This window comes from Ursus arctos, unplaced genomic scaffold (assembly GCF_023065955.2).
Source record: "Ursus arctos isolate Adak ecotype North America unplaced genomic scaffold, UrsArc2.0 scaffold_3, whole genome shotgun sequence".
Classification (NCBI taxonomy): domain Eukaryota; kingdom Metazoa; phylum Chordata; class Mammalia; order Carnivora; family Ursidae; genus Ursus; species Ursus arctos.
In genome coordinates, this window is record NW_026622985.1 from 51822689 (window position 1) to 51849996 (window position 27308).

The 27308-nt window shown below is 38.6% G+C and overlaps 1 protein-coding gene across 1 annotated transcript; it reads left to right on the plus strand.

Annotated features, from left to right (window-relative positions):
* Positions 1–368: 368 nt before the first annotated feature.
* On the plus strand, positions 369–25759 carry NUP42 (nucleoporin 42). The gene is made up of 7 exons (XM_026507527.4): positions 369–568; positions 3157–3385; positions 4916–5010; positions 10115–10191; positions 10939–11025; positions 14100–14184; positions 22140–25759. Exons 1-7 carry the CDS (start codon positions 457–459, stop codon positions 22715–22717), a joined length of 1263 nt encoding a protein of 420 aa, XP_026363312.2. The 5' UTR covers positions 369–456; the 3' UTR covers positions 22718–25759.
* The last annotated feature ends 1549 nt before the right edge of the window (positions 25760–27308 follow it).

Consider the following 27308-nt stretch of genomic DNA (forward strand, 5'->3'; position numbering starts at 1 on the left):
TTTTATCCGTTATCCACCTGACGAATGGCTGCGAGGATTTTTACTCTCAACAGTACAAATGAAAAATACAACTCGGTCTTTCAAACCACAACTATTCCACCCCTCCAGAGCCCTGCTGAAAATCTAAATTTCCTTAACCTGCTTTCCTCTCATTTCGGACCCTCAAGCTTTCCTTGAAGTCCGACGCCCCGCACCACGCACAAACGCGCCTCTTCCTCCACGTTAACCATTCAAGCATTCCGCTTTCCCAAGCCCAACTCAGTGAGTGGGGGCCGCCCCGCTCTTCTCAAATCCTATTGGGTAAAACCCACGCCTCTCATCCCAGGGCAGGACAAGAGAGAGAGGGGGGCGCGAGAAGATGACGTCACGGTAACAGGGAGGGACCTTCGGTTGCTTTGGGCTCTCCGTCCGCTGAGGGTGCTGACTGAAGGCCGTTCCGTGGGCGACGCCGTCGCAATGACCATTTGTCAGTTCTTCCTTCAAGGCCGGTGCCGCTTTGGAGACCGGTGCTGGAACGAACATCCCGGCGCCGGGGGTGCGGGCGGAGGACGGCAGCAACAGCCCTCAGGTGACGTTCTACTTTATCCTCCGCGGCTGGTGGAGCAGGGGAAGGCCTGGCGCCAGCGCCGTCCGGCTGAGAACCGGCGTCCGGCGTGGGGCCCGCCGCTCGGCACAGCGCGGCGGCGCACCCGTCAAGTGACGCTGACGTGCCCGCGTCGTCCCTTTTTCGGCCCCGCCCACCGAGCCCGGCTCAGGTTCTCTCCGCTGCTCCTCTCGGCTGTGTAGGGATTCGGCTGATTGTTGTTGAGGGGATGAAGACAGGGTACTAATCGAAACGATGTGTTTAGGTCGGAAGTACGTGTCAAAACTACCTTGTCTGTGGGTGGTAATGGTCTGGAGAATTGGTGTAGGTCGACCCAGACGCCTCCTTGCCTTCTGGGTACTGGTTTTTTTTCCCTTGACACCCAAAATATAATTTTTACTAAACTTTTTTTAAGAGGCTAGCAGCTGGGGTCAAAGCCTGGATTCTTAACGCTAGTTGGGGAAGTCGCAGACTCCTTTAAAAAACCTAATAATAGCTGCAAAGCTATACCGTATGCTCATAACAGTGGAGGTAAAACTGGAAGGGTGGGTTGCCCAGTTAAGAACTCTGAGCTATGAGGGAAGGGGGTGTGGAGGACCGCGTTGACCTACTTCCTGGGTCTAAGTCATTGTCAAAATTTTTGGAATTATTTAAGCCACTTGCGGACGATGTAAGGACTGTGTCCAAGGAGAGGAGGGATCGGAAATGAAACCACGCAACACAAGGTTTTACAGGTCAGATGAATAGTTAGGTTTTTATTTTCTTAGGATTGAAACTTAGTACTTAAAAGTATCAGGAAGTGGGGCGCCTGGGTGGCTCAGTTGGTTAGGCGTCTGCCTTCGGCTCAGGTCGTGGTCTTTGGGTCATGGTCTTGGGGTCCTGGGATCGAGCCGGCGTCAGGCTCCCTGCTCGTCAGGGAGCCTGCTTCTTCCTCTCCCACTCCCTCTGCTTTTGCGCGCGCTCTCTCTCTCTCACTCTCTCTCTCTGTCAAATGAATAAATAAAATCTTAAAAAAAAAAATATCACAAGATGCTGACACCCCTACCTTCCCCTTCCTTCCCTACCCTCTTTTAGGACTGTTCATCTGACCCTTAATCTACGTTGCGTTATGGTTTCACGTCTGATCCCTCTTCTTGAAGACAGCCCTTTTGCATCACCCACTATTAGTCTTGTGAAATATTTCAAACCAAAAATTAGGACTGTGGGTCTGATAATTGTGACTGTATTTCCTGAAAAAGTGTTACTTAATAGTTGACATTCTGTGGATATTCACTCTAGATGTAGTAATTAGAAAATATTGAATGGGTTGATGGATGAAGAAAGTATAAATAAAACTCATCAAGTAAACAGTATTTATCTCCCAGAAATGAATGCTTCTATAATTAATAAGTGAAGGCCAAAAGCTATATACAAAGGAAAAAAATGAACTATTTCAGTTGTGTCACCCCCCCCAAAGGATTTGGAACTTCAGAAAAATAAAATATCATTAATCCTTAAATGAGGGATCTGGCCCAGCAATCTGTTCCTTTTTCTCTTGGGTTTTATTAAGTAGTTTTAGAGTTGGGAGATGAATTTTCATGAAGGAATATATCTCCCATCATTCCAGTTTTTAATATATTTCATGGCATATCTCTTAATTCAGGCAGAAACAAGGCAAATTATCCTGGCCCCATCTAGAAAGCGATGAGTAAATGAGGTAGTTTAAGTGATAAGATTTTTTATTTATTTATTTTTAATGTATTTAAGATGTTTTTTAATTTATTTGACAGAGAGCACGAGTAGGGGGAGTGGCGGGCAGAGGAAGAGGGAAGAGGGAGCCTGATGAAGGGCTTGTTGCGGGACTCAATCCCAGGACCTTGGGATCATGACCTGAGCGAAAGGCACATGCTTAACTGACTGAGCCACCTAGGCACCCCAAGATGTTTTACAGAGACAGGAAGAGAGTCCTATTGTCTCATTGTGATAATTATGAAATAATAGAATTTGCTAATAGAACTGAATGCATTTTATTCACATGTAAATTATAATCACCCTGTGGAAGATAGGTGGGTAGGTGGTGTTTTCCCAGAGGGAAGACTAAGTCAAATAGATTTAAGCATCTTTTCAAAGACGGAGAGTAGAATCTAATTTTTTATATTCAACAAACTCTTTAGTGCATTGTCCATTTTTCAGACTTTACTACCGTATAGGCCCCAGTAGGAGAGCAAAGAATGATAAAAGACAGCTTTTTATCCTGAAGGACTTATGATTTAGGATACATCCTAAATCTACTATCAAGCAATTATTTACTTAATAAGCTTATATCAGCTGAACTTACTAATATATCATTATTTTTCTATGGATTTGCAGTCCTCTCAATCTTGTTAAACAAAAAATGCCATTAGACCATTACATGATTTGTTGGTTACAAGTAACTAAGTCAAAAATGAAGAGTTTTGTGATTTAAAATGAGTGGAAATGTGATACTTGTTGAATCTTTGCATAATGTCTGCACATTGTAAGATAATATAATGAAATTTTTAGACATTTAAAAGAGGAATTTCCCATAAAATTGTTTTATTGTTTATTTTCAGGTAGTAACAGACGTGGGTGGAATACCACCAGTCAAAGATATTCCAGTGTTATCCAGCCATCCAGTTTCTCCAAGTCAACACCATGGGGGGGCAGCAGAGATCAAGAAAAGCCATCTTTCGGTTCCTTCGATTCTGGAGCTTCAACTAGCAGGAACAGAGGATTTGGATTGTCCCAGAACCCATTTGCTTCACCCAGCTCTGATGGGCAGAAAGATGAAAAGAAACTTCTGTAAGTGGAAGCCTTCAGAGAAATTACTACTGATTTGCTAATTTTTTTCAAAAGTACCTACGGTATTTTCTTTAAAAAAGAAGTAATACATTATTAAAAAATCAGAATAAGCAGAAGAAAAAGCACCCATGATCCTATCACTCAGAGATAACCACTATTTTGCATATGTCGTAGTATATTTTATTTCACTTAAAACTATGTCACCTTTCCATACCAGCACAGTGACTTCTCAGGGCTAATTATGCTTTTTCCATTTTTCTATTGATAATCCCATATTGTGAATATCTTTCTAAGGTAGTTCTGCTTAAGTTTGTTGTAAATTATTAGTTCTTTACAAAGTATGAGGTAATTTAAAGCAATTTTTACTCTTGATGGTCACTTACAGCATCTGGTATTTTTCTTTCTAAAACTTTTACTTCAGCTACTCCGTTGAAACTGGTTTCATTTGATTTCCTTCATTACTGTGGAGTCCCTATTATTTCCTGAGCATGGTAGAATGTATGACTCAAAATAGTCCCTGGCTCTCTGTAACTGTTGCCTCAGCTCCCAGGACAGAACTTAAATATAGTCATTAGTCTTTTATTTCCCATAATAAATTAGAATGAGTGGTAAACATTTGAGCCATGTATCATATACAATTGGTTTTTTTTTTTTTTTAAGGTAAAAAAGCAAACAAAGCCCTCCTTCCTATATTTGATGTTGTAAAAATCCTGAATTTAATACAGTATCTCTGTGGTAGCTACCCTTTTATTGATTGTAGCATTCTGGATGGGGGAGGGAAACATTTAATTTAGAGTCAAATCTGTCCACAGCTTTGCCAATAAATTAACTATGTGGGCATGGGTCTGTTTTCCCCTTTTGCAAAATATGAGAATTAGACAAAATGATCTCTAAAGTCCTACCCACTTTAAAAATTTTATGGTTCTATATTACTTAACATGGTGCTTTCTGTCTTTTTCCAGTTAAATGATTATTGATGTTTATGATAATGAACAAAGAAAAATTGAAGTTAGTATTATATATTTTATTATATTTTAGTTCTTTAAAATATGTATAGTTTGATAGTTCTCACTTACTAAATATATTGGTTAATGGTTCAGTTTACTGGAAAACTGAAGCTATGAACTTCTTTGATATAATATTTAAAATCATGAAATATAGTTCTTAGTCCATAAATTGTGCTTTAAAGAATACTCTTCAGAAAATACAATGGGAAAAATCTAGGGGCACCTGGTGGCTCAGTCAGTTAAGCATCCAACTCTTGATTTCAGCTCAGGTTGTAATCTCAGGGTCCTGAGCTTAAGCCCTGTGTTGGGCTCCACCCTCAGCGAGGAGTCTGCTGCTCCCTCTCCCCCCCCTTTGCATGTGTGCTCTCTCTCTAAAAATAAATAAAATCTTTAAAAAAAAAGAAAAAAGAAAAAATCTGAAATTATATATTTACTACAATTTAAAATTTTAATCATTGAAAATTATAAACAATAAGTTTTAACAAGCAGATGAAAAAGATCCTTTGCTCTTTTTTTCCCCCAGGGAAGGAATTATAAAAGATATGGAAATTTGGGAATCATCAGGGCAGTGGATGTTTTCTGTTTATTCGCCAATGAAAAAGAAACCTAATATTTCAGGTAATTGAGAAATTGTATGTTTTTATATACATTTTACAACTCTTATTTTCTAAAACCAAGATCATGCCAAGTAAACTAACCACAAACTTAGCTAGTTAGGAAGGTTTGGACATTGTTTAAAGTATATCAGAGATAGAGATTAGAAGATACAGTTTTGTTTTGTTTTGTTTTTAGAAGATACAGTTCTTTTAAGATACGTAGTTCTCACGAGAAGATACTGAATCAGTACCCACCACAATTCTAATTCTGTAAGCCCCCAAAGAGTCTCTGCTTTCTTGCTTCCCTATAGGTGCAACTTCAGAACCTCTTAGCTGCCTGCAATGAATAGAAGACTCACATCCTACTTGCCATTAAGGCCTTGCCTGCCTATTCTGTTCTCCCTTTCCTCCCTATATTTCCTTCTAAAGATAGTTATTTTTTGTAAAGCATGTTGAGACCTATCCTGGAGATAATATGTGAACGTAAAGAGCTTTAGATGGGCCACAGGATAGCATTTCTTTAGAACACCCTTTTTCCTCCTGTTTTCTTTGGTCCATAGTCCCTAAGCCCTTTCTGAGTGGAAACCTAGAGCACCACACTTTTGTTTTTTTTTTAAGATTTTATTTATTTGACAGAGAGAGACAGCCAGCGAGAAAGAGAACACAAGCAGGGGGAGTGGGAGAAGAAGAAGCAGGCTCCCAGCAGAGCAGGGAGCCCCATGTGGGGCTTGATCCTAGGACTCTGGGATCACGCCCTGAGCTGAAGGCAGACACTTAACAACTGAGCCACCCAGGTGCCCCAACACCACACTTTTCTAATCCCACTTTGGGTGGTCCAGGACCTCTGCCCCATTGAGTAAACAGCAAGTACCTAGCAGATGAGAGCCCTTGCAGTTCCTCAGAACTCTGGAATCCCTGCTCTGTCTCAGCTCTACCTGCTCATTCCCTGTGATCATTGGTGTCACACCAGTCCTTAGTTATTTATTCACTCAGTCGTTCACTTACAGAATTTCTTTTGTGCCAGGCCCTATTCTAAGTTCTAATGAGCAAGGCAGACAAGGTCCTTCCCTTACAGAGCTTATGTTCTTGAGGCAGGGAGACAATAAGTAATACAAATAAATAATTTCAGTAGTGGTTTTTTTTTAGATTTATTTATTTATTCCAGAGAGAGAGAGAGACAGAGTGCACGAGCCAGGGGAGGGGCAGAGGAGAGGGGGAGCAGACTCCCTGCCGAGCCAGGAACCCAGCACAGGGCTCGATCCCACAACCCGTGAGATCAAGACCTGAGCTGAAACCAAGAATTGGACACTGAACCAACTGAACCACCCAGGCTCCCCTAAAAAATAATATTTTTAGTATCTGAATATTCCATTTAATATTTGGGACATAATTATATTAAAAAGTATTTGTTATATATCTGAAATTCAAATTTAACTGGGCATCCTGTATTATTATTTACTAAATCTGGCAACCCTATTCCTGAGACCCTTTTAAAGGCTCAAAATTCAATTTTCTTAATAGTACTAAGACATTAATTTCCATTTTCACTCTGTTGACATTTGCACTGTTGGTGCAAAAACATTGATGAGTAAAACCCCTTGCATCTAAGCATGAATCAAGGCAGAGGCAACATACTATACTAGCAGACTATAGTAGTCAATGCAAAAAAAAATGTTTAAGTTTTATTTATTTAAAGGATCTCTACAGCCAGTGTGGGGCTCAAATTTACAACCCGAATCGAGAGTCACATGCTCTTCTGACCGAGCCAGCCGGGCACCCAATAAAAATTTTTATTTTTCACTTAAAATTTTTGATAAAGAGGTAAAAATATTGATTTTATTAATCTTGACCCTTGAGTGCACACTTTTTTCATCTTTGTGACAAGATGGGAAGTGCACAGAAAGTGCTTCTGCCACGTACTCACATGATGGTTATCTTGAGGGAAGGCACTGAAGTTATCATTTGAGTTGTGAGCTGAACTAGCCACTTTTTTCACAGACAATTTTTACTTGAGAGAATGATAACTGGGGTTATCTAGACTTAGGTATTTGGCAACATTTTCTAAAAAAACTAATGAAGTGAACCCGTCACTTCAAAGAAAACAACTGACTGTTTATTGCCAGTGACAAAATTCAAGCTTTCAAGTGAAAATTATGCATGGCTGAAGAATCCATTCCAAGTGTAAGATGAACCACTGGATTTAATGTCATAGTACAAAAAGTTAATTAATATGGTTTGAGTTTGCATTATAGCTAACCTTTAAGAAATTACAACCTGTCAAGTTTTGGTGTAGTGTGAAAGAAGAATATTACAACAGATTGAATGTAGAAGCAGATGTAATAATCCAGCAGTCTTCTATTAAAGTCAAACGTTAAAAAAATTTACAAACAGACCTCTGACTCTTTCCCTTTCAGCAAAAAGCTGATGACTCACTGAAAGTTCAGAAGAGGGTTAACATTTTTTAGCAATAAAATATTCTTAAATTAAGGTATATATAAAAAAATTTACAAACATAAGACAATGATGCTCATCTCACTAAGTTTTTATTTTTTGCTTGAAAAATAGTCTTCATTTATGTTGATGTGTAATTGGTTCCTTTTTTTTAAGATTTATATATTTGAGAGAGAGAGAGAGTACATGCAGGGGGAGTGGCAGAGGAAGAGGGGGAGAAAGAGAATCTCAAGTAGACTCCAAGCTGAGTGTGGAGCCCGACACAGGGCTCGATCCCACAACCCTGAGATCATGACCTGAGCCAAAATGAAGAGTTGGACGCTCAACCGACTGTTCCACCCAGATGCCCTGGTTTCTTATTTTTATGTGAATTAATAAATATGTTCTATATTTCTTATTTTTCATTTTAAATATGGTAAATATTGACATATATAACCTATGTAAACAAAAGCTCTTTGGGATTGTTTAATGATTTTTGAGAACATATTTGGGTCTTGAGACTAAAAAGTTGGAGAACTGCTGTCCTAATTTTTTTTTTTAAGATTTTATTTATTTGAGGGAGAGGGAGAAAGAGAGAGATCACGAGCAGCAGGGAGAGGTAGAGGGAGAAGCAGACTGCCTGCTGAGCAGGGAGCCCGATGCAGGACTCAATCCCAGGACCCTAGGATTATGACCTGAGCCAAAAGTAGACACTTAACCTACTGAGCAACCAAGGCTCCCAGCTGCTGTCCTTAGACATCAATTATAATGAATTAACTTTTCCTGTGCATCTAAAATGATACTACTTTTGTCCCCTTGAGAGAATTGAGAAAATAGTCACATAATTTTCCATGTCCTGTGGTTCAGAGGAGGAACAACTGGAAGGAGGAGAAAGTAACTGGAGGGACAGTATTCCTTTAGTTAGGGTGGTTATCCATTCTTAGGAGACAGTATTGAAGCTGAGTCCTAAGTGAAAAGAAGGTGTCACTTATTGGAATATTTGGGGAAAACATTCCTGGCAATAGGAATAACTAGTGCATAGGCCCTTGTAGGAATAAGATTGGCAAGTTTGAGGACTAGTGAGACCTGAACCGCTGGAGGAGAGTGAACTAGGGAAAGAGTCAGAGGACATAAGGCCGTGGAGTCAGCCAGAAGCCAGGTCATGTTGGGCCTAATTGTACTAGGTAGCCATGTGGAACTTTAAGCAGGAGAAGGACATGATCTGATTAGAAAAAACTCACTTGGACGATTGTATGAAAAGAAATGGTGTGTAGGGAGTGGCGAGGGTGGGAAGCAAAATAGAGGCAAGGATATGAGTTAGGAGATAAATGCTCGTGACTACCCAGGTTATAGTTATTAGTAGTGGAGACAGAATTGGTCAAATCCATGTTCCGTTTTAAGAGTAAGAACTGGCAGGATGCTGATTAATTAGATGTGAAGAAAGAGAAATGCAATGGGATTCCTAGATTTTTTTGGCCTGAACAGTTAATAAAGATGGTATAAAGATAAGTTATTAGGAGAATCCAAGGTTCTGATTTGAACGGTTAGTCTTTTCTTTATTCTGGGGTGTGGGGTCCATGGAGTTAGTGATATCTGAGTTACAAGCTAATTCTCTGTAGAAAATATCCTGAACATCCTGAACTTTCTTAAAAGTTTTCCTAATTATAAACTTAACAGCTGTTACCATAAAAAACTTGAAAAACACAGAAATATGTAAATAAAAGAAAGATCACCTGATCTCATAGAGATAACAAATATTACATTTTAAAGTCTTTCTTTCAGAATACGCACACACAACCATATTTCCTGTATACATATAAATATATAAAATTAGGATCATAGTCTAGTTTTGTATTCTACTTTGTTGTTTTCAGTTTGTCTCTACTACTAAAAATACTAGAATGAACATCTTCATATATAAAACTCTTTGTTTATATGTCTAATTATTTCCTGAGGTTAAATCCTAGAAATTCTACTAAGGGCAGAAGGTGTGAACATATTTAAGGCACTTGATGCTTATTGATAATTTTCCTCCCAGAAAAGTATCTTTTTCATTCCCTTAAAGGCAATTCAGGAGAATATCCATTTTACCACACCCTTAATAACAATAAATACCATCCATTTTTAATTTTTGCCATTAAATAAAGTATTTTATCTCTATTTTTAGTTGTATTTTTAAAATCAACTTTTTTATTTCACTTATTTACTGGCTATTTGAATTTTTTTGTGAGTTGGGTGTTTATTGTGTTCGCCCATATTAACTTATTTTTCTTATTGATTTGTAAGTACTATTTATACATTGACATTAGCTCTTCTATCATATATGTTGCAATCACGGTTTTCTCAGTTTACCATTTGCCTTTTAATTTTGCTTCTTATAGTTTCTGGCATACAGAATATTTTTTAGACAATTTTGAATGTATATGTGCTCAACCCTTTCTTTCTTTGTTATTCCTTCCATTCCATTTATCTTTAGAAAATTTCCCCCTTTGAAAATCAGATATCCAAGTATATTTTATTCTAATTTTATACTTTGTTCAACATAAGAGTATAGGCTTTGAAATTTTTCCTTATGATTATGAAAGTTTTCTTATGATCAACATCAGCATATTTTCTTGTCTAGCACTTCTAGCTTTACTATACTATTAAAAGTATTGGTATTTATTTTAAAGATTCCAATTGATTCCTCACTTCAGGTTTTACAGACATTTCACCAGAGGAGTTGAGGCTTGAATACCATAACTTCTTAACCAGCAATAACTTACAGAGTTATGTAAGTTTGTTTCCTATTCATCTACCTTGATACCAGATTAGCTGTTAATTACTGTCTTCTCTGTTTATAGTGGCTTGCTTGTATGTTGGCAAAGTGGATGAGGTCTAAATTTTTCTCAAGACAAGGCTTTTTTTATTTTCTAAATTACTTTCTTTGAAATTGGTTGGTTATCTAAAATGGTAATAATATATTTTGACTATATAACTAGGAATGTCACTATTTTTATTACAAATTTTCCAGCGATCAGTCGTAGAAGTCAGACCCTTTCATCATTTGACATTTATGGAGCGTCTCTTAGGTGCAGACACCATGATGAATGCTAGAAAAACAAAGTGAAAAAAGACAAGTCTGTTTATACATATTAACATTCCCACGTATGTCAAAAAATACAAATAAAAAAGCTGGGCTTGAATAAGTTTGGTGCCTAAAGGAAGTGACATAAGCTGTATTTTTGTGTTGTCTACAGTCATGATCAAGCATTTCAACTAGTACACATGTTTGCCTCCCATCCAGATATAACTCTCTCTGTGCTGCCACATACTTGAGATTCTCAACCAGGTGACACAAGGAGTTGGAGAACAGGGAGGGAACTACAGCTGGAACATCTTGGGCAAATTGTGCAAGTTATGGGCCATAAAATGTTGTATAAACTTTTTGTGATTTTGGCAAATAAAGACATGAAGTTGTTGGAGAAACAAACTTAAACACTCAAAATTGACTCATTATTTTTCTGTCTTCTCTCTTCAGCTAAATTCCCTCCAACAGTTAATAAATCAGTGGAGAAACAGAATAAATGAACTGAAGAATCTAAATACATCAACTAACATAGCCTTGGTGAGTATTAGAGAGTTTTCTACGGGAAGTATCTTATCTGTTGCTTTTTGCAGAGAATTTCACTTTGGAAAGCAAAACTAAAATTCTCTGTCAGGAATTATGATAGACACATTCTCAAAACTGTATCATCATTTAAAGTCACAGACCTGGAATTGCTTTCTCTTTGTTCCGTAATCAGAAAAGCACAGATAACTGCTTTCCTAAAACTATTTTTAGGGTAGAGTTTTTTACTTTGGTGGTCTAGTTTTGAAAATACTACATAAATTCAAATATAGAAAGTTATCAGCATTTACAAAGTAATTGCTCTGAAAAATGATCTGAATACACATTTAGACTAATGTATACTTTTGTGACTAAAAAACACCATATGTTCCCTGACTTATACAGAAATGCCTTTAGTACATATATACCCACTTGTCTCCAAAGATACATGGTCCTGACTGCAGCATATTCATTATCTCTGTCGATAAAGTTATGATGTTTTATTCCCATAAAAACTTCTTAAGAACCTTATTTTGAAATACTATTTTTATAGTTTCCCAGGTGATTTATGTTTCTACTTTTCTGAAAAGGGTATGAGAGTTGTAGTTGCCTAACTTAGTAAATGACTATGTGACAGTTCCAGCACCCCAACCGTTTCTTAAATATGTACTTCTTAAACAGTTAGACTCTTGGGTAAACTGATTTTTTTCACTGTTTAGTTTGTTATGATGCCATTTAAATTTTGTAGGACTTCTTGGATGTATTCTGTCCCTGAGTGAGAGGTGGCCCACCATCACCACTGCTAATGCAGAAGCGATAACTGAGTGCAAAGAACTACAGAACTTCCCTTGGGGTTAGAAGTTCCTTGCACTTTTCCAGCCTTCTAGGGGCCCCTGCATAGGTGAGGGTCTTGGACAGTCCACCCACAAGGGGCTTAGCATGTATCAGTAGTTCATTCTTTTTTTTTTTTTTTAAAGATTTTATTTATTTATTTGACAGAGAGACAGCCAGTGAGAGAGGGAACACAAGCAGGGGGAGTGGGAGAGGAAGAAGCAGGCTCCCAGTGCAGCAGGGAGCCCAATGCGGGGCTCGATCCCAGGCCCCTGGGATCATGCCCTGAGCTGAAGGCAGACGCTTAATGACTGAGCCACCCAGTAATTCATTCTTTATGCCAAGTAGTTCATTCTTTGTTCTTTTAATCTAGGGTGGTATGTATTTAATATGTTTATCTATTTACCTGTTAATGAATATTACACTGAGGGAGAGAAGCCAGACCAAAAAAAAAAAAAAAAAAGTGCATACTATGTGATTTCATTTATATGAAAAACTAAATAAAACAAACTTCATCAGCGTGCCTGGGTGGCTCAGTCATTTAAGCATCTGACTCCTGATTTCAGCTCAGGTCATTATCTCAGGGTGGTGAGATCAAGCCCTGCATGGGGCTTTGCGCTCAGTGCAGGGTCTGCTTCAGATTTTCTCTCCTTCTTCCTCCTGCTCACTCTCTCTCTCTCAAATAAATAAATTTTTAAAAATCTTTAGAAAAAAGAAAACAAGCCTCATCTATAGTGATAGGAGAGGAGTCGTTCCCTGTATCCAGGGTTTGGGAGAGGCTTGACTGAAAAGGAACACAAGGGATCTTTTAGAGGTGATGGAGATGTTTTAAATCTTGATTGTGATGGTGGCTGTAAGTTTGTCAAAACTCATTGAAATTCGGGTTCATTTTATTGCATATAAACTATACCTCAATGAAGTTGATTTTTATAAAATGCTATTGAGGCTTCCAAATGAGAGAAATGATATCTGTTTGCATTGATTAGGAAAAGATTATTGGAGGTAAAGAGTGAGAAAAGTTCCTCGAAAGGGAGATCAAAGGGGCACCTAGGTGGCTTAGTTATTTGGGTGTCTGTCTGGCTCAGGTCATGATCTCAGGGTCCTGGGATCAAGCCCCTCATCGGGCTCTGCTCAGCAGGGAGTCTGCATCTCCCTCTCCCTCTGCCCCTCACCCCCCCTCCCCGCTCATGCTTTCTCTCTCAAATAAATAAATAAATAAATAAATAAATAAAATCTTAACAAAGAAAAGAAAAGAAAGAAAGCAAGCAAGAAAGAAAGAGAGATTAAGATTTCATTATGCAGGGGCGCCTGGGTGGCACAGCGGTTAAGCGTCCGCCTTCAGCTCAGGGCGTGATCCTGGCGTTATGGGATCGAGCCCCACATCAGGCTCCTCCGCTAGGAGCCTGCTTCTTCCTCTCCCACTCCCCCTGCTTGTGTTCCCTGTCTCGCTGGCTGTCTCTCTCTCTATCAAGTAAATAAATAAAATCTTTAGGGACGCCTGGGTGGCACAGCGGTTAAGCGTCTGCCTTCAGCTCAGGGCGTGATCCCGGAGTTCTGGGATCGAGCCCCACATCAGGCTCTTTCACTATGAGCCTGCTTCTTCCTCTCCCATTCCCCCTGCTTGTGTTCCCTCTCTCGCTGGCTGTCTCTATCTCTGTCGAATAAATAAATAAAATCTTTAAAAAAAAAAAAAAAGCAAATAAATAAAATCTTTAAAAAAAAAAAGATTTCGTTATGCAGAGATGAAAGACATTTCTAGAGTAGAAAATAGCAAGAACAGAAAGTATTCTCCAGGAGTAGGAAATGTTTACTAGATTTTAATAGTAAGGTTTTAATGTAATTGTGAAACAACTTCAGTTCAAGTATTAGAATAAGTAGATTGGGTAGCCTCTAAAGGCCCTCTACGTGAAATCTAGGTTTCTTGATAATCAAGTTATAGACACTGAAATGTATTGTTAATTTTACATTATATTCATTGAAGAAATTTTTCATTTTAATATATATTCATTGAAGAAATTTAGAAAATATTTTAGAAGCATAAATAAAATTAAAATCACCCATAATTCATTAGCCAGTTGCTCTTACCTCATTGAGATTAGTCCATCTTTTTCTGTGCATGTTCATATTGTGGGCATTTTTCTATGTTAAACATATTTTTAAGTGTACATTTTTAAAGTTGAATTTGGCTGTAAAGTGTGTAGAAAAGGTAATTGAGAATTATTCATCAATTACTTTATTATTTGCCTACTTTTTTTTTAAAGCTTTCAGATATAAAGGATGGAGTAAATCAAGCAGCACCTGCATTTGGATTTGGCAGTACACAAGCAGTAACATTTGGATCACCAGGTAAATGCTAAAGTAATGCAAGACTTCATTAATTTTAGAAACATAGGATTTTAGAGGTTTTAGATCATAAAGTCTGAAGGTGTGTTAAGTGGCATTTTATTTTATTTTTTTACATTTTTATTTTTTCAAGTTTAGATTCATTTAATTAACATTTAGTGTATTATTAGTTTCAGAGGTAGAGTTCAATGATTCATCAGTCTTATATAACACTCAATGCTCATTACATCACGTGCCCTTCTTAATGTCCATCACCCAGTTACCCCAACCCCCTCCCCTCCAGCAACCCTCAGTTTGTTTCCTATGATTAAGAGTCTCTTATGGTTTGTCTCTCTCTGATTTCGTTGTTTTATTTTCCTTCCCTTTCCCTATGCTCCTGTTTTGTTTCTTAAATTCCACATATGAGTGAAATCATATAATTGTCTTTCTCTGATTGACTTCTTTTTTTTATTGACTTATTTCGCTTAGCATAATACCCTCTAGTTCCATCCATGTCATTACAAATGGCAAGATTTCATATTTTTTGATGGCTGAGTAATATTCCATTGTATATGTATACCACATCTTCTTTATCCATTCATCTGTCGATGGACATCTGGGCTCTTTCATAGTTTGGCTGTTGTGGACAATGCTGCTATAAACATTGGGGTGCATGTGCCCCTTCAAATCCCTGTGTTTGTATCCTTTGAATAAATACCCAGTAGTGCAGTTGCTGGGTCATAGGATAGCTCTATTTTTAACTTTTGAGGAACCTCCATACTGTTTTCCAGAGTGGCTGCACCAACTTACATTCCCACCAACAGTGTAAGAGGGTTCTTCTTTCTCCACAACCTTGCCAACATCTGTTGTTTCCTGAGTTGTTAATTTTAGCCATTCTGACTGGTGTGAGGTGGTATCTCAAGGTTTTGGTTTTATTTACCTAATGCCAAGTGATGTGGAGCATTTTTTCATATGTCTGTTGGCCACTTGGATCTTCTTTGGAGAAATGTCTGTTCATGTCTTCTGCCCATTTCTTAATTGGATTATTTGTTCTTTGGGTGTTGAATTTGATAAGTTCTTTATAGATTTTGAATACTAGCCCTTTTTCTGATAAGATATTTGCAGATTCTTCTCCCATTCTGTCAGTTGTCTTTTGGTTTTGTCGACTGTTTCCTTTGCTGTGCAAAAGCTTTTTATCTTGATGGAGTCCCAGTAGTTCATTTTTGCCTTTGATTCCCTTGCCTTTGGAGATGTGTCTAGCAAGAAGTTTCTGCAGCTGAGGTCACAGAGGTTGTTGCTTGTGTTCTCCTCTAAAATTTTGATGGATTCCTGTCTCACATTTAGGTCTTTCATCCATTTTGAGTCTGTTTTTGTATATGGTGTGAGGAAATGATCCAGTTTCATTCTTCTGCATACGGCTGTCCAATTTTCCAAGACCATTTGTTGAAGAGACTTTTTTCCATTGGATGTTCTTTCCTGCTTTGTCGAAAATTAGTTGACCATAGAGTTGAGGGTTGATTTCTGGGTTTTCTATTCTGTTCCATCGATTTGTTTGTCTGTTTTTGTGCCAGTACCATACTATCTTTATGATTACAGCTTTGTAATACGGCTTGAAGTCCGGAATTGTGATGCCACCAGCTTTTTTTTTTTTTCAACATTCCTTTGGTTGTTCAGGGTCTTTTCTGGCTCCATACAAATTTTAGGGTTATTTGTTCCAATTCTGTAAGAAAAGTTGATGATATTTGGATAGGGATTGTATTAAATATATAGATTGCACTAGGTAGCATAGACATTTTAAAATATTTGTTCTTCTAGTCCATGAGCATGGAACTTTTTCCATTTCTTTGTGTCTTCCTCTTTCTTTCATGAGTATTCCGTAGTTTTCTGAGTACAGATCCTTTGCTTCTTTGGTTAGATTTATTCCTAGGTATCTCATGGTTTTTGGTGCAATTGTAAATGGGATTGACTTCTTAATTTCTCTTTTCTTCTGTCTCATTGTTGGTGTATAGAAAATACAACTGATTTCCGTGCATTGATTTTATATCCTGCTGAATTCCTGTATGAATTCTAGCAATTTTGGGGTGGAGTCTTTTGGTTTTTCCACATAGAGTATCATGTCATCTGCAAAGAGTGAGAGTTTGACTTTGCCAATTCAGATGCCTTTTATTTGTTGTTGTTGTTGTTGTTGTTGTTGTTGTTGTTGTTGTTGTGTGATTGCTGGGACTAGGACTCCTAGTACTATGTTCAACAGTAGTGGTGATAGTGAACATCCCTGTCATGTTCCTGACCTTAGGGGAAAAGCTCTCAGTTTTTCCCATTGAGAATGATATTCGTGGTGTGCTTTTCACCAGATGGCTTTTATGATATTGAGGTATGTTCCCTCTATCCCTATGCTGTGAAGAGTTTTAATCAAGAAAGGATGCTGTACTTTGTCAAATGCCTTTTCTGCATCTATTGAGAAGATCATATGGTTCTTGTCCTTTCTTTTATTAATATAGTGTGTCACATTGCCTGATTTATGGATGTTGAACCACCCTGGCAGCCCAGAATAAATCCCACACAGTCATGATGAATAGTCCTTTTAATGTACTGTTGGATCCTATTGGGTAGTGTCTTGGTAAGAATTTTTTCATCCATGTTCATCAGGGTTATTGGTCTGTAATTTCCTTTTTGGTGGGGTCACGGTAATGCTGGCCTCATAGAACAAGTTTGGAAGTTTTCCTTCCATTTCTATTTTTTGAAACAGCTTCAGAAGAATAGACATTATTAGTTCTTATTTAAATGTTTGGTAGAATTCCCCTGGGAAGACATCTGGCCCTAGACTCTTGTTTGTTGGGAGATTGGGAGATTTCTGGTGACTGCTTCAGTTTCTTTGCTGGTTATGGGTCTGTTCAGATTTTCTATTTCTTCCTGTTTCAGTTTTGGTAGTTAATGTGTCTCTAGGAATACATCCATTTCTTCCAGATTGCCTAATTTGTTGGCGTATAGTTGCTCATAATATGTTCTTATAGTTGTAGTTCTTCGGTGTTGGTTGTGATCTCTCATCTTTCATTCATGATTTTATTTATTTGGCTCCTTTCTCTTTTTTGATAAGTCTGGCCAGGGGTTTATCGATCTTATTAATTCTTTCAAAGAACCAGCTCAGTTTCATTGATCTGTTCTGCTATTCTTTTGGTTTCTATTTCATTGATTTCTGCTCTAATCTTTATTAATTCTCTTCTCCTCCTGGGTTTAGGCTTTATTTGCTGTTCTATCTCCAGTTCTTTTAAGTTTAAGGTTAAGCTGTGTATTTGAGACCTTTCTTATTTCTTGAGAAAGGCCTGTATTGCTATATACTTTCCTCTTAGGACCACCTTTGCTGCATCCCAAAGGTTTTGAACAGTTGTATTTTTATTTTCATTTTTTTCAATGAATTTTTTAAATTCTTCTTTAGTTTCCTAGTTGACCCATTCATTCTTTAGTGGGATGCCCTTTAGCCTCCATGTACTTGAGTTATTTCCAACTTTCCTCTTGCGGTTGAGTTCAAGTTTCACAGCATTGTGGTCTAAAAATATGCAGGGAATGATTCCAATCTTTTGGTACCATTGAGACCTAATTTGTGACCCAGTATATGATCTATTCTGGAGAGTGTTCCGTGTGCACTTGAGAAGAATGTGTTTTCTGTTGCTTTAGGATGGGATGCTCTGTATATATCTGTGAAATCCATCTGGTCCAGTGTGTCATTCAAAGCCCTTGTTTTCTTGTTGGTCTTCTGTTTAGATGATCTGTCCATTGCAGTGAGTGGGGTGTTAAAGTCCCCTACTATTATTGTATTATTATTGATGTGTTTCTTTGATTTTGTTATTGTTTTATATATAAACAGCTGCTCCCATGTTAGGGGCATAAATAGTTACAATTGTTAGATCTTCTTGTTGGATAGACCCTTTAATTATGATACAGTGTCCTTCCTTATCTCTTATTTCAGTCTTTGGTTTAAAATCTAATTTGTCTGATACAAGGATTGCCACCCCAGCTTTCTTTTGATGTTCATTAGCATAATAAATGGTTCTCCACCCCCTCACTTTCAGTCTGGAGGTGTCTTTGGGTCTAAAATGAATCTCTTGTGGACAGCATATGGATGGGTCTTGCTTTTTTAACCAATCTGATACCCTGTGTCCTTCGATTGTGGCATTTAGCCCGTTTATATTCAGAATAACTGTTGAAAGATATGAATTTAGTGCCATTGTATTACCTATAAAGTCACTGTTTCTGTATATTGTCTCTATTCCTTTCTGGTCTTTGTTACTTTTGGGCTCTCTCTTCACTTAAAGATCCCCTTTAATATTTCTTGCAAGGCTGGTTTAGTGATCACAAATTCTTTTAGTTTCTGTTTGTCCTAGAAGCTCTTTATCTCTCCGTCTATGCTGAATGACAGCCTTACTGGATAAAGTATTCTTGGCTGCATATTTTTCTTATTTAGCACCCTGAATATATCATGCCAGTCTAAGCCTGCTGGGTCTCTGTGCATAGGTCTGCTGCCAGTCAAGTGTTTCTACCCTCGTAGGTTAAGGACCTCTTGTCCTGAGTTGCTTTCAGGATTTTCTCTTTGTCTCTGAAATTTGCAAGCTTCACTATTATATGTCCAAGTGTTGACCTATTTTTATTGATATTGAGGGGGTTTTCTGTGTCTCCTGGACCTGAATGCCTGTTCCGTTCCCCACATTAGGGAAGTTCTCAGCTATTATTTGCTCAAATATGCCTTTTTCCCCCCTGCCCTTCCTCTTCTTCTGGGATCCCAGTTATTCTAATACTGTTTTGCTTTATGGTATCATTTATCTCTTGAATTCTCCCTTCGTGATCCAGTAGCTATTTATCTCTCTTTTTCTTAGCTTCTTTATTCTCCATCATTTTTTTTAAGATTTTATTTATTTATTCGACAGAGATAGAGACAGCCAGCGAGAGAGGGAACACAAGCAGGGGGAGTGGGAGAGGAAGAAGCAGGCTCATAGCAGAGGAGCCTGATGTGGGGCTCGATCCCATAACGCCGGGATCACGCCCTGAGCCGAAGGCAGACGCTTAACTGCTGTGCCACCCAGGCGCCCCAATTCTCCATCATTTTGTCTTCTATATCCCTAATTCTCTCTTCTGCCTCATTAATCCTGTTAGATCCTCCATTTTTTATTGCATCTTATTAATAGCCTTTTTGATTTCGACTTGATTAGATTTTGGTTCTTTTATTTCTCCAGAAAGGGATTCTCTAGTGTCTTTTATGCTTTTTTCAAGCCCAGCTAGTATCTTTATAATCATTATTCTGAACTCTAGTTCCAACATCTTACTTACATCCATACATTAGGTCCCTGGCAGTCAGTACTGCCTCTTGTTCTCTTTTTTGAGGTGAGTTTTTCTGTCTTGTCATTCTGTCCATAGGAGAATAGATGAATGAGAGAACAAAATACTAAAATAGCAAAAATGATGCCAGAAAAATATACAGTAAACAAATCAGAGGAGACCCAAAACTGAACAGAAAATTTAAAAAAGAGAGGGAGAGAGAATATAATCACACAGCTGAACAGAACAGAGCAATAGAAGAGATCCTGGGTATTTTGGTCTGTTTGTTAGAAAACTAGATCCCAAAATTGTAAAGAAGGAAAAACTTATGTATGTACAAAAATCAGATTAAATATAATGAAAGGATAGAATGTAATGTAAAAATAAAAATTAAAAAAGACTTAAAAGTGTTGATAAAATAAGAAGTTGGTTGAAAAGGAAAAAGGAAAAAAAAAAATTTAAAGACTGTAGGGCACCTGGGTGGCTCAGTCAGTTAAGCATCTGCCTTCAGCTCAGGTCATGATCCCAGGGTCCTCGGATCGAGCCCCACATCAGGCTCCCTGCTCAGCGGGAAGTCTGCTTCTCCCTCTCCCTCTGCCTGCCCCTCCCCCTGCTTGTACACATGCTCTCTCTCTCTCTCTTTCTCTTTCTGTTAAATAAATAAATAAAATATTTTAAAAAATTGAAAAACTGAAGAATCATGAGAAAATACCACAAATTCTATATACTATTTTCCCCTAGCACTGAAATTTTGCAGTTCTCTGTGATGGGTAAACTTGGTCTTAGTTGGATGTTCTTCGTGATCTTCTGGGGGAGGGGCCTGTTGCACCGATTCTCAGATGTCTTTGTTCCGGACAGAATTGTTCTGCCCTTGCCAGGGGGCCAGGCTAAATGTAAGTCCTCCAGATTGCTCTATGTGGCTTTTGTTCCCCGAAGGCTTTCCATGCTGTGTTAGAGGATGAGAATGAAAATGGTGGCCTCCTGATCTCCAGCCCCAGAGCTGAAAGCTCACACCCCCAACTCTTCAGTGCACCCTCAGCGAAAAGCTGTCTCCCTGGTCTCTGCTAGCACTCTGTGCTCCCCCAGCCTGTGACTGAGTGTTTGTATCTCAGGCATGCAACTCTGTTTCAAGTCTCCAAACCCTGCAGACTCCTGGGGCTCACACGTGCACCACTCCTTCCTGGGGGAAGAAGCGGGGGGTCTCGCCACAGTTCTGCTGCTTCCTGAGCCCCTGCTCAGAGAACGGTCGCCCGACTGTACCACAGTTCGCAGTTTATGGCAACACCTAGCAGAAAGCCCACTCCCGAGCTTGAAGTTTGCAGCTGGCTTCCCCACTCTGATGCTTGGGAACTCTGCCGCACTCAGGTCTTCCTGTGTCCCCTGGGATCCTGAGATCACACTGTCCCACCTAGGATTCTGCCCCACTTCACCACTTGAGCTCCTTTCAGGCAAGGATGTGCCTCACCTGAGCAGACTTCTAAAAGTTCTCATTTTGCACTCCCCTGCTCTATCACTTTCGGGTAGCTGGCTTGCAGAGGCTCCCTCCCCCTGCAGTTTATCTTCTGATACATCACCTTAGATTCAGCTCTCCGCATCTCCTACCTTGCAGAAAGTGGTCACTTTTCTATTTGTAGAATTGCAGCAATTTTTTTCTTTGTTCTCCACTTGAGTTCACCAGTGTTGAGAATGATTTTTTAGCTAGCTATCTAGCTGAATTCCAGGGACCGGACAAAACTAAGGTCTCCTACTCCTCCACCACCTTCCTCCATCTCTTTAAGTGATTTTTAAATCATTCTTGCAGATTCTACTACCTTCTATAATGGAGCTTCAAAGAATTTGTCTCATCAATCTTTAGTGAAGTAGGGGTCAGACTGGGCACGTTTTTTGAAAGACCCTATGGCTCCAGCTTTCAAAGTATATTTTAGGAATGGTTTTCAAAAGTTTTATAGGAATACATAGTAGCTATGGTAGCAGCACGTTGAGGACCTTCTTTTCACTGTGTATAACAGTATAGTATTGTCTCAAGTGACAGTACTATATCACCTTTTTTTTTTTTTACTTTAAAAGAAAAATTGTTTTAAATTAGGATACAGAGGTAAACAGTGGTTCACAGAGACAAAAAGGCAAATTAGGACTGAGATGTTTGAACTGTCATAAAAAGTATAAAAATAAAAATGGCAACTCAGGAAAAATTTTACCCAAAAACTAGAGATGTCAATTATTAAAGTAGGATTTCATCAGATTCATCTTAGTTGAGAGATGGAAGGGACTTGAGAATCATTCCATTTATACAGGAGGAAACTGAGATGAAGTGACCACTCTACATTTGCTTAAAAGAATATAGCTAAGGAAAGAGTTACTTCTTTGCTAATGGATGTAGCTGATTTATTTGGGGTTGAGGCAGAAGGTGAAAGTCCACCTCCTAATCCCAGAGGTTTCTCAAAGCTGTCTCCATGAGTGAGGACAATCAAGTGAGATCAGTACAGCAGAAAGATAGGACAACAGGGTTTAGTGGGTTTGTTCTAGCTTCTTACTTTCACTTTTCCTTCCATCCAATAAGCTTCTTAACATCCAAACATGGCAGAAATAAGGAAAAAAAGGAGGGGTGGTTAATATGGCTACATTTTCTGACTATAATAGGTTATTTTTTTCCTTTTTCTGTTTTTTTGTAGGTTTTCCAGTGAATAACAGAAGCAGTGCTAATGCTCAGAATTTTAGTTTTAAACCAAGCTCTGGATTTGCCTCTGCCCCTTCTGGAAGTCCTTCTGTGTTCGGGAATCCTCCAGCATTCGGAGCTGCATCCTCTGCCAGTTCTGCCATCACTACTTCTGCTCCAACGTTTGCATTTGGGAAACCTGCAGTCACATCTGCTGCTTCATTTTCTTTCAAAACTCCTGCAGCTTCTGGTTTTGGATCACCTGGATTTTCAGGATTTCCAGCTTCCATGGCAGCAGGCTCTTTTGGAGCTCCAGGGGCCCCGGCGTTTGGAAGTGGCAGTTCTGTGGCTGGTTTTGGTAGTCTAGGCTCACATTCTCACACTGCTTTTTCCAAGTCATCTGGCAACACCTTTGGAAATAGTAGCATATCCACCTCTCTCCCAGTCTCAAATGGTAGCACTACAACAGATAATGATTTATTCACACCCAAGGATCAACTAACAGGAGAAGAACTGGAGCAATTTCAATCCAAGAAATTTACTCTGGGGAAAATTCCTTTAAAGCCACCACCTACGGAACTTCTAAATATTTGAAAGGACAATTTTAAATACAGAAAAGAACATCCCTTAAAATTGTTTTGAGTGGTTTGTATAAAATTGCTTTGAGTGGTTCAAATATATATGTATATATGTATATATGTACATATATACTTATAAGGAATATAAGCTTTCATTAATAACTTTAGGGGTCTTGAAATTCAATACTTTCTTCTAAGTAAGGCATAAAAATACTCAGCAAGAGTTTGGGTTTTTTCTTAACTTTAATTATGAATGGAATTGAAAAAAAGCTGTCAGTGTGCACTGAATAAAGTGCTTTTCTCATTCTATATCACTTTACTGTCTTACCCTTTAAAGGTTTACCTTTAAACATTTTTTTTAGGAAGGAGATCATTTCTAAAGCCATTAGGGGGGAAAATGCTTAAATATTTAGCTTACTTACCAAATAAACATCAGTAGCATGACTATCCTTCATGTTAAAGAAAATTCTCCCAGAGAAATGACAGTTGTTAAACTTCTTTTTATTTTTCAGACCTACAAGGCATTTCTCCTCATAATTTTGTTCCCCCTTCAATTTTGACTCTCTCATGGAATATAAGCTTTCATTAATAACTTTAGGGGTCTTGAAATTCAATACTTTCTTCTAAGTAAGGCATAAAAATACTCAGCAAGAGTTTGGGTTTTTTCTTAACTTTAATTATGAATGGAATTGAAAAAAAGCTGTCAGTGTGCACTGAATAAAGTGCTTTTCTCATTCTATATCACTTTACTGTCTTACCCTTTAAAGGTTTACCTTTAAACATTTTTTTTAGGAAGGAGATCATTTCTAAAGCCATTAGGGGGAAAAATGCTTAAATATTTAGCTTACTTACCAAATAAACATCAGTAGCATGACTATCCTTCATGTTAAAGAAAATTCTCCCAGAGAAATGACAGTTGTTAAACTTCTTTTTATTTTTCAGACCTACAAGGCATTTCTCCTCATAATTTTGTTCCTCCTTCAATTTTGACTCTCTCATGGACCACCATTTGAGTTTTCTTCAACAATTTTAGACCGATTTTTATCGGGGCCTAACTTTGTATAATTCTATTTATTCCTCATATCCCATCAAGTTGGCAGATTGTAGGAGCGATGGAAATTGTGGTCTCATGTGAACAATATGTAGTGGGATCAGGACGCACCAGCTCTGGTGAGCTTCTGTTAGAATTCTCAGACTTTTTTTTTTTGTTTTGTTTTTGTTTTTGTTTTTGTTTTTTTGTTTTTGTTTTTGTTTTTTTTATTAATAATGATTTTTTATTATATTATGTTAGTCACCATACAGTACATCCCCGGTTTTCGATGTAAGGCTCGATGATTCATTAGTTGTGTATAACACCCAGTGCACCATGCAATATGTGCCCTCCTTACTACCCATCACCGGTCTATCCCATTCCCCCACCCCCCTCCCCTCAGTAGCCCTCAGTTTGTTTCTCATAGTCCATAGTCTCTCATGTTTCATTCCCCCTTCTGATTACCCCCCCTTTCTTTATCCCTTTCTTCCCCTACTGATCATTCTAGTTCTTATGTTCCATAGATGAGAGAAATCATATGATAGTTGTCTTTCTCTGCTTGACTTATTTCACTAAGCATTATCTCCTCCAGTGCCGTCCATGTTGTAGCAAATGTTGAGAACTCATTCTTTCTGATTGCTGAGTAATATTCCATTGTATATATGGACCACAACTTCTTAATCCAGTCATCTGTTGCAGGGCATCTCGGCTCCTTCCACGATTTAGCTATTGTGGACATTGCTGCTATGAACATTGGGGTGCATATGGCCCTTCTCTTCACTACGTCTGTATCTTTGGGGTAAACACCCAGTAGTGCAATGGCTGGATCATAGGGTAGCTCAATTTTTAACTTTTTAAGGGACCTCCACACTGTTTTCCAGAGTGGCTGTACCAACTTGCATTCCCACCAACAATGTAGGAGGGATCCCCTTTCTCCACATCCTCTCCAACAATTGTTGTTTCTTGCCTTGTCTATTTTTGCCATTCTAACTGGCGTAAGGTGGTATCTCAGTGTGGTTTTGATTTGAATTTCCTTGATGGCTAATGATTTTGAACATTTTTTCATGTGTCTGTTAGCCATTTGTATGTCTTCATTGGAAAAGTGTCTGTTCATATCTTCTGCCCATTTTTTGATTTGTTTATTTGTTTCTCGTGTATTGAGTTTGAGAAGTTCTTTGTAGATCTTGGATACCAGTCCTTTATCTGTAGTGTCATTTGCAAATATATTCTCCCATTCCGTGGGCTGCCTCTTAGTTTTTCTGACTGTTTCCTTGGATGTGCAGAAACTTTTAATCTTGATGAAGTCCCATAAATTCATTTTATCTTTTGTTTCTCTTGCCTTTGGGGATGTGTCATGAAAAAGGTTGCTTTGGCCGATGTCGTAGAGGTTGTTGCCTATGTTCTCCTCTAGAATTTTGATGGATTCCTGTCTCACATCGAGGTCTTTCATCCATTTGGAGTTTATTTTTGTGTATGGTGTGAGAGAGTGGTCAAGTTTCATTCTTTTGCATGTAGCTGTCCAATTTTCCCAGCACTATTTATTGAAGAGACTGTCTTTTTCCCACCGGATGTTTTTTCCTGCTTTATCAAATATTAGTTGCCCAAAGAGCTGAGGGTCCATTTCTGGGCTCTCTATTCTGTTCCATTGGTCTATGTGTCTGTTTTTGTGCCAGTACCATGCTGTCTTTGTGATCACAGCTTTGTAGTACAGCTCGAAATCCGGCATTGTGATGCCCCCAGCTTTGGTTTTCCTTTTCAACAGTTCCTTGGAGATTCGGGGTCTTTTCTGGTTCCATACAAATTTAAGGACTATTTGTTCCAGTTCTTTGAAAAACGTTCTCGGTATTTTGATCGGGATAGCATTGAAAGTGTAGATTGCTCTGGGTAGCATGGACATTTTAACTATGTTAATTCTTCCGATCCATGAGCATGGAATATCTTTCCATCTTTTTATGTCTTCCTCAATGTCTTTTAAGAGTGATTTATAGTTTCTAGAATAAAGGTCCTTTACGTCTCTGGTTAAGTTAATTCCAAGGTAACGTATGGTTTTTGGTGCTATGGTAAATGGGATGGATTCCCTGATTTCTCTTCGTTCTCGTTATTCGTGTACAGAAATGCAACTGATTTCTGAGCATTGATTTTGTATCCCGCCACGTTACTGAATTGCTCTATAACTTCTAATAGTTTGGGAGTGGCTTCTTTTGGGTTTTCCATATAGAGTATCATGTCGTCTCAGACATGTTTTGATCTCCCTGTTCCCTCAGATTGAAAGATTAATATCTTGTATGTATACATACAGTTGATCCAAGAAGCCAAAGACTTGTCATGAGTTGAGGCTTATGTGTCAGAGGTCTGTTCTCCTCTCTCAAGCCTACATAATGACATAGCTTCCACTACAGAACAGTTACCTGACACAGATCTGGGATTGAGCTGATTTTTTAATGTGAAAATAGAATCTTTCCTACTAAAAGATATGCACCCCAAATGATTTTAGTGTTTATGCAGAGAATTCAGTCATCAGAGGATCCAGATTCTATGTTACTTCTTTCAAAGAACTGTATGACTCCCAGCTAACACTTCTGGAAACCGAAAATTTGGGATAGAATCTGTAGCCAAGGGGTGTATTTTTGCAACCGTCCTTGGTATAGAAAGAGTAAAAAGATTCTAAGTTCCTGCTTTGGTCTCAAGCTCTAAAGAGTTTCCAATGTTTATTCCAACTTACAGTTCACTCCTAGGATTTTCCTATGTGATGGAATAAACCCTATGCTACCAGGCTTACCAGTCTCCTGTGAGTCCCAGTCAAACTTACCAGTGGCCTGGAGGCTCTAAGGATGCAAAATAAGGATGTAGTGTTTCTAAATTTGCCTGATTATAAGCATTACATGAGGTATTTGTGGGGGTTTTGGTGGGTTTTTTTTAAGATTTTATTTATTTGACAGACAGTGAGAGGGAACACAAGCAGGGGGAGTGGGAGAGAAAGAAGCAGGCTTCCCGCTGAGCAGGGAGCCCGATGCAGGACTCGATCCCAGGACTTTGGGATCATGACCTGAGCCGAAGGCAGATGCTTAACAGCTGAGCCACCCAGGCACCCAAGGTATTTGTTAAATTACCTATCCAGAATAATATAGCCACTAGGCTAGGCCTGGGGACGTCTTTTTTACCAAGTGTTTTATGAGATTCTATAAGCAAGTTTGGGAAACAGGAGCCTATCTAGCTGCATTTAGGCTACTTAGTAATATGCGATTTGTGAGTTTTGTTGTAATTGTTGAAGTCTATTTTATGTGCTTGTGCGTGTGCGCACATGCACACACACACAACGTGGTGAACTTAGATCCAAGGTGGTCAAATAGTGCAGTTGTCAAAAAGCACAAATAAGCGCTATGGGTTACCCAAAAGTATGAGAAACTAAAGCGAAGGAGTTCACAAAGTAGAAACCAGCAGTATGCATGCATACTGTATCAGGAGGCCAAGAAGGTCTGAACTCCTAGACCTAGCTAAGGGGCTGCAGGGCTTCAGAAAATCAGAAACAGCTACCAATGAGGTGGTGGCCAGGTAGACTGGGTTTTAAGACCCTGAG

Bases quoted from the DNA above. Each gene is read 5' to 3' on its own strand.
- NUP42 (XM_026507527.4), top strand. From the start codon at position 457: ATGACCATTTGTCAGTTCTTCCTTCAAGGCCGGTGCCGCTTTGGAGAC. The intron at 569-3,156 runs GTGACGTTCTAC...GTTTATTTTCAG, and splicing joins ACGGCAGCAACAGCCCTCAG to GTAGTAACAGACGTGGGTGG. The intron at 10,192-10,938 runs GTAAGTTTGTTT...TTCTCTCTTCAG, and splicing joins GCAATAACTTACAGAGTTAT to CTAAATTCCCTCCAACAGTT.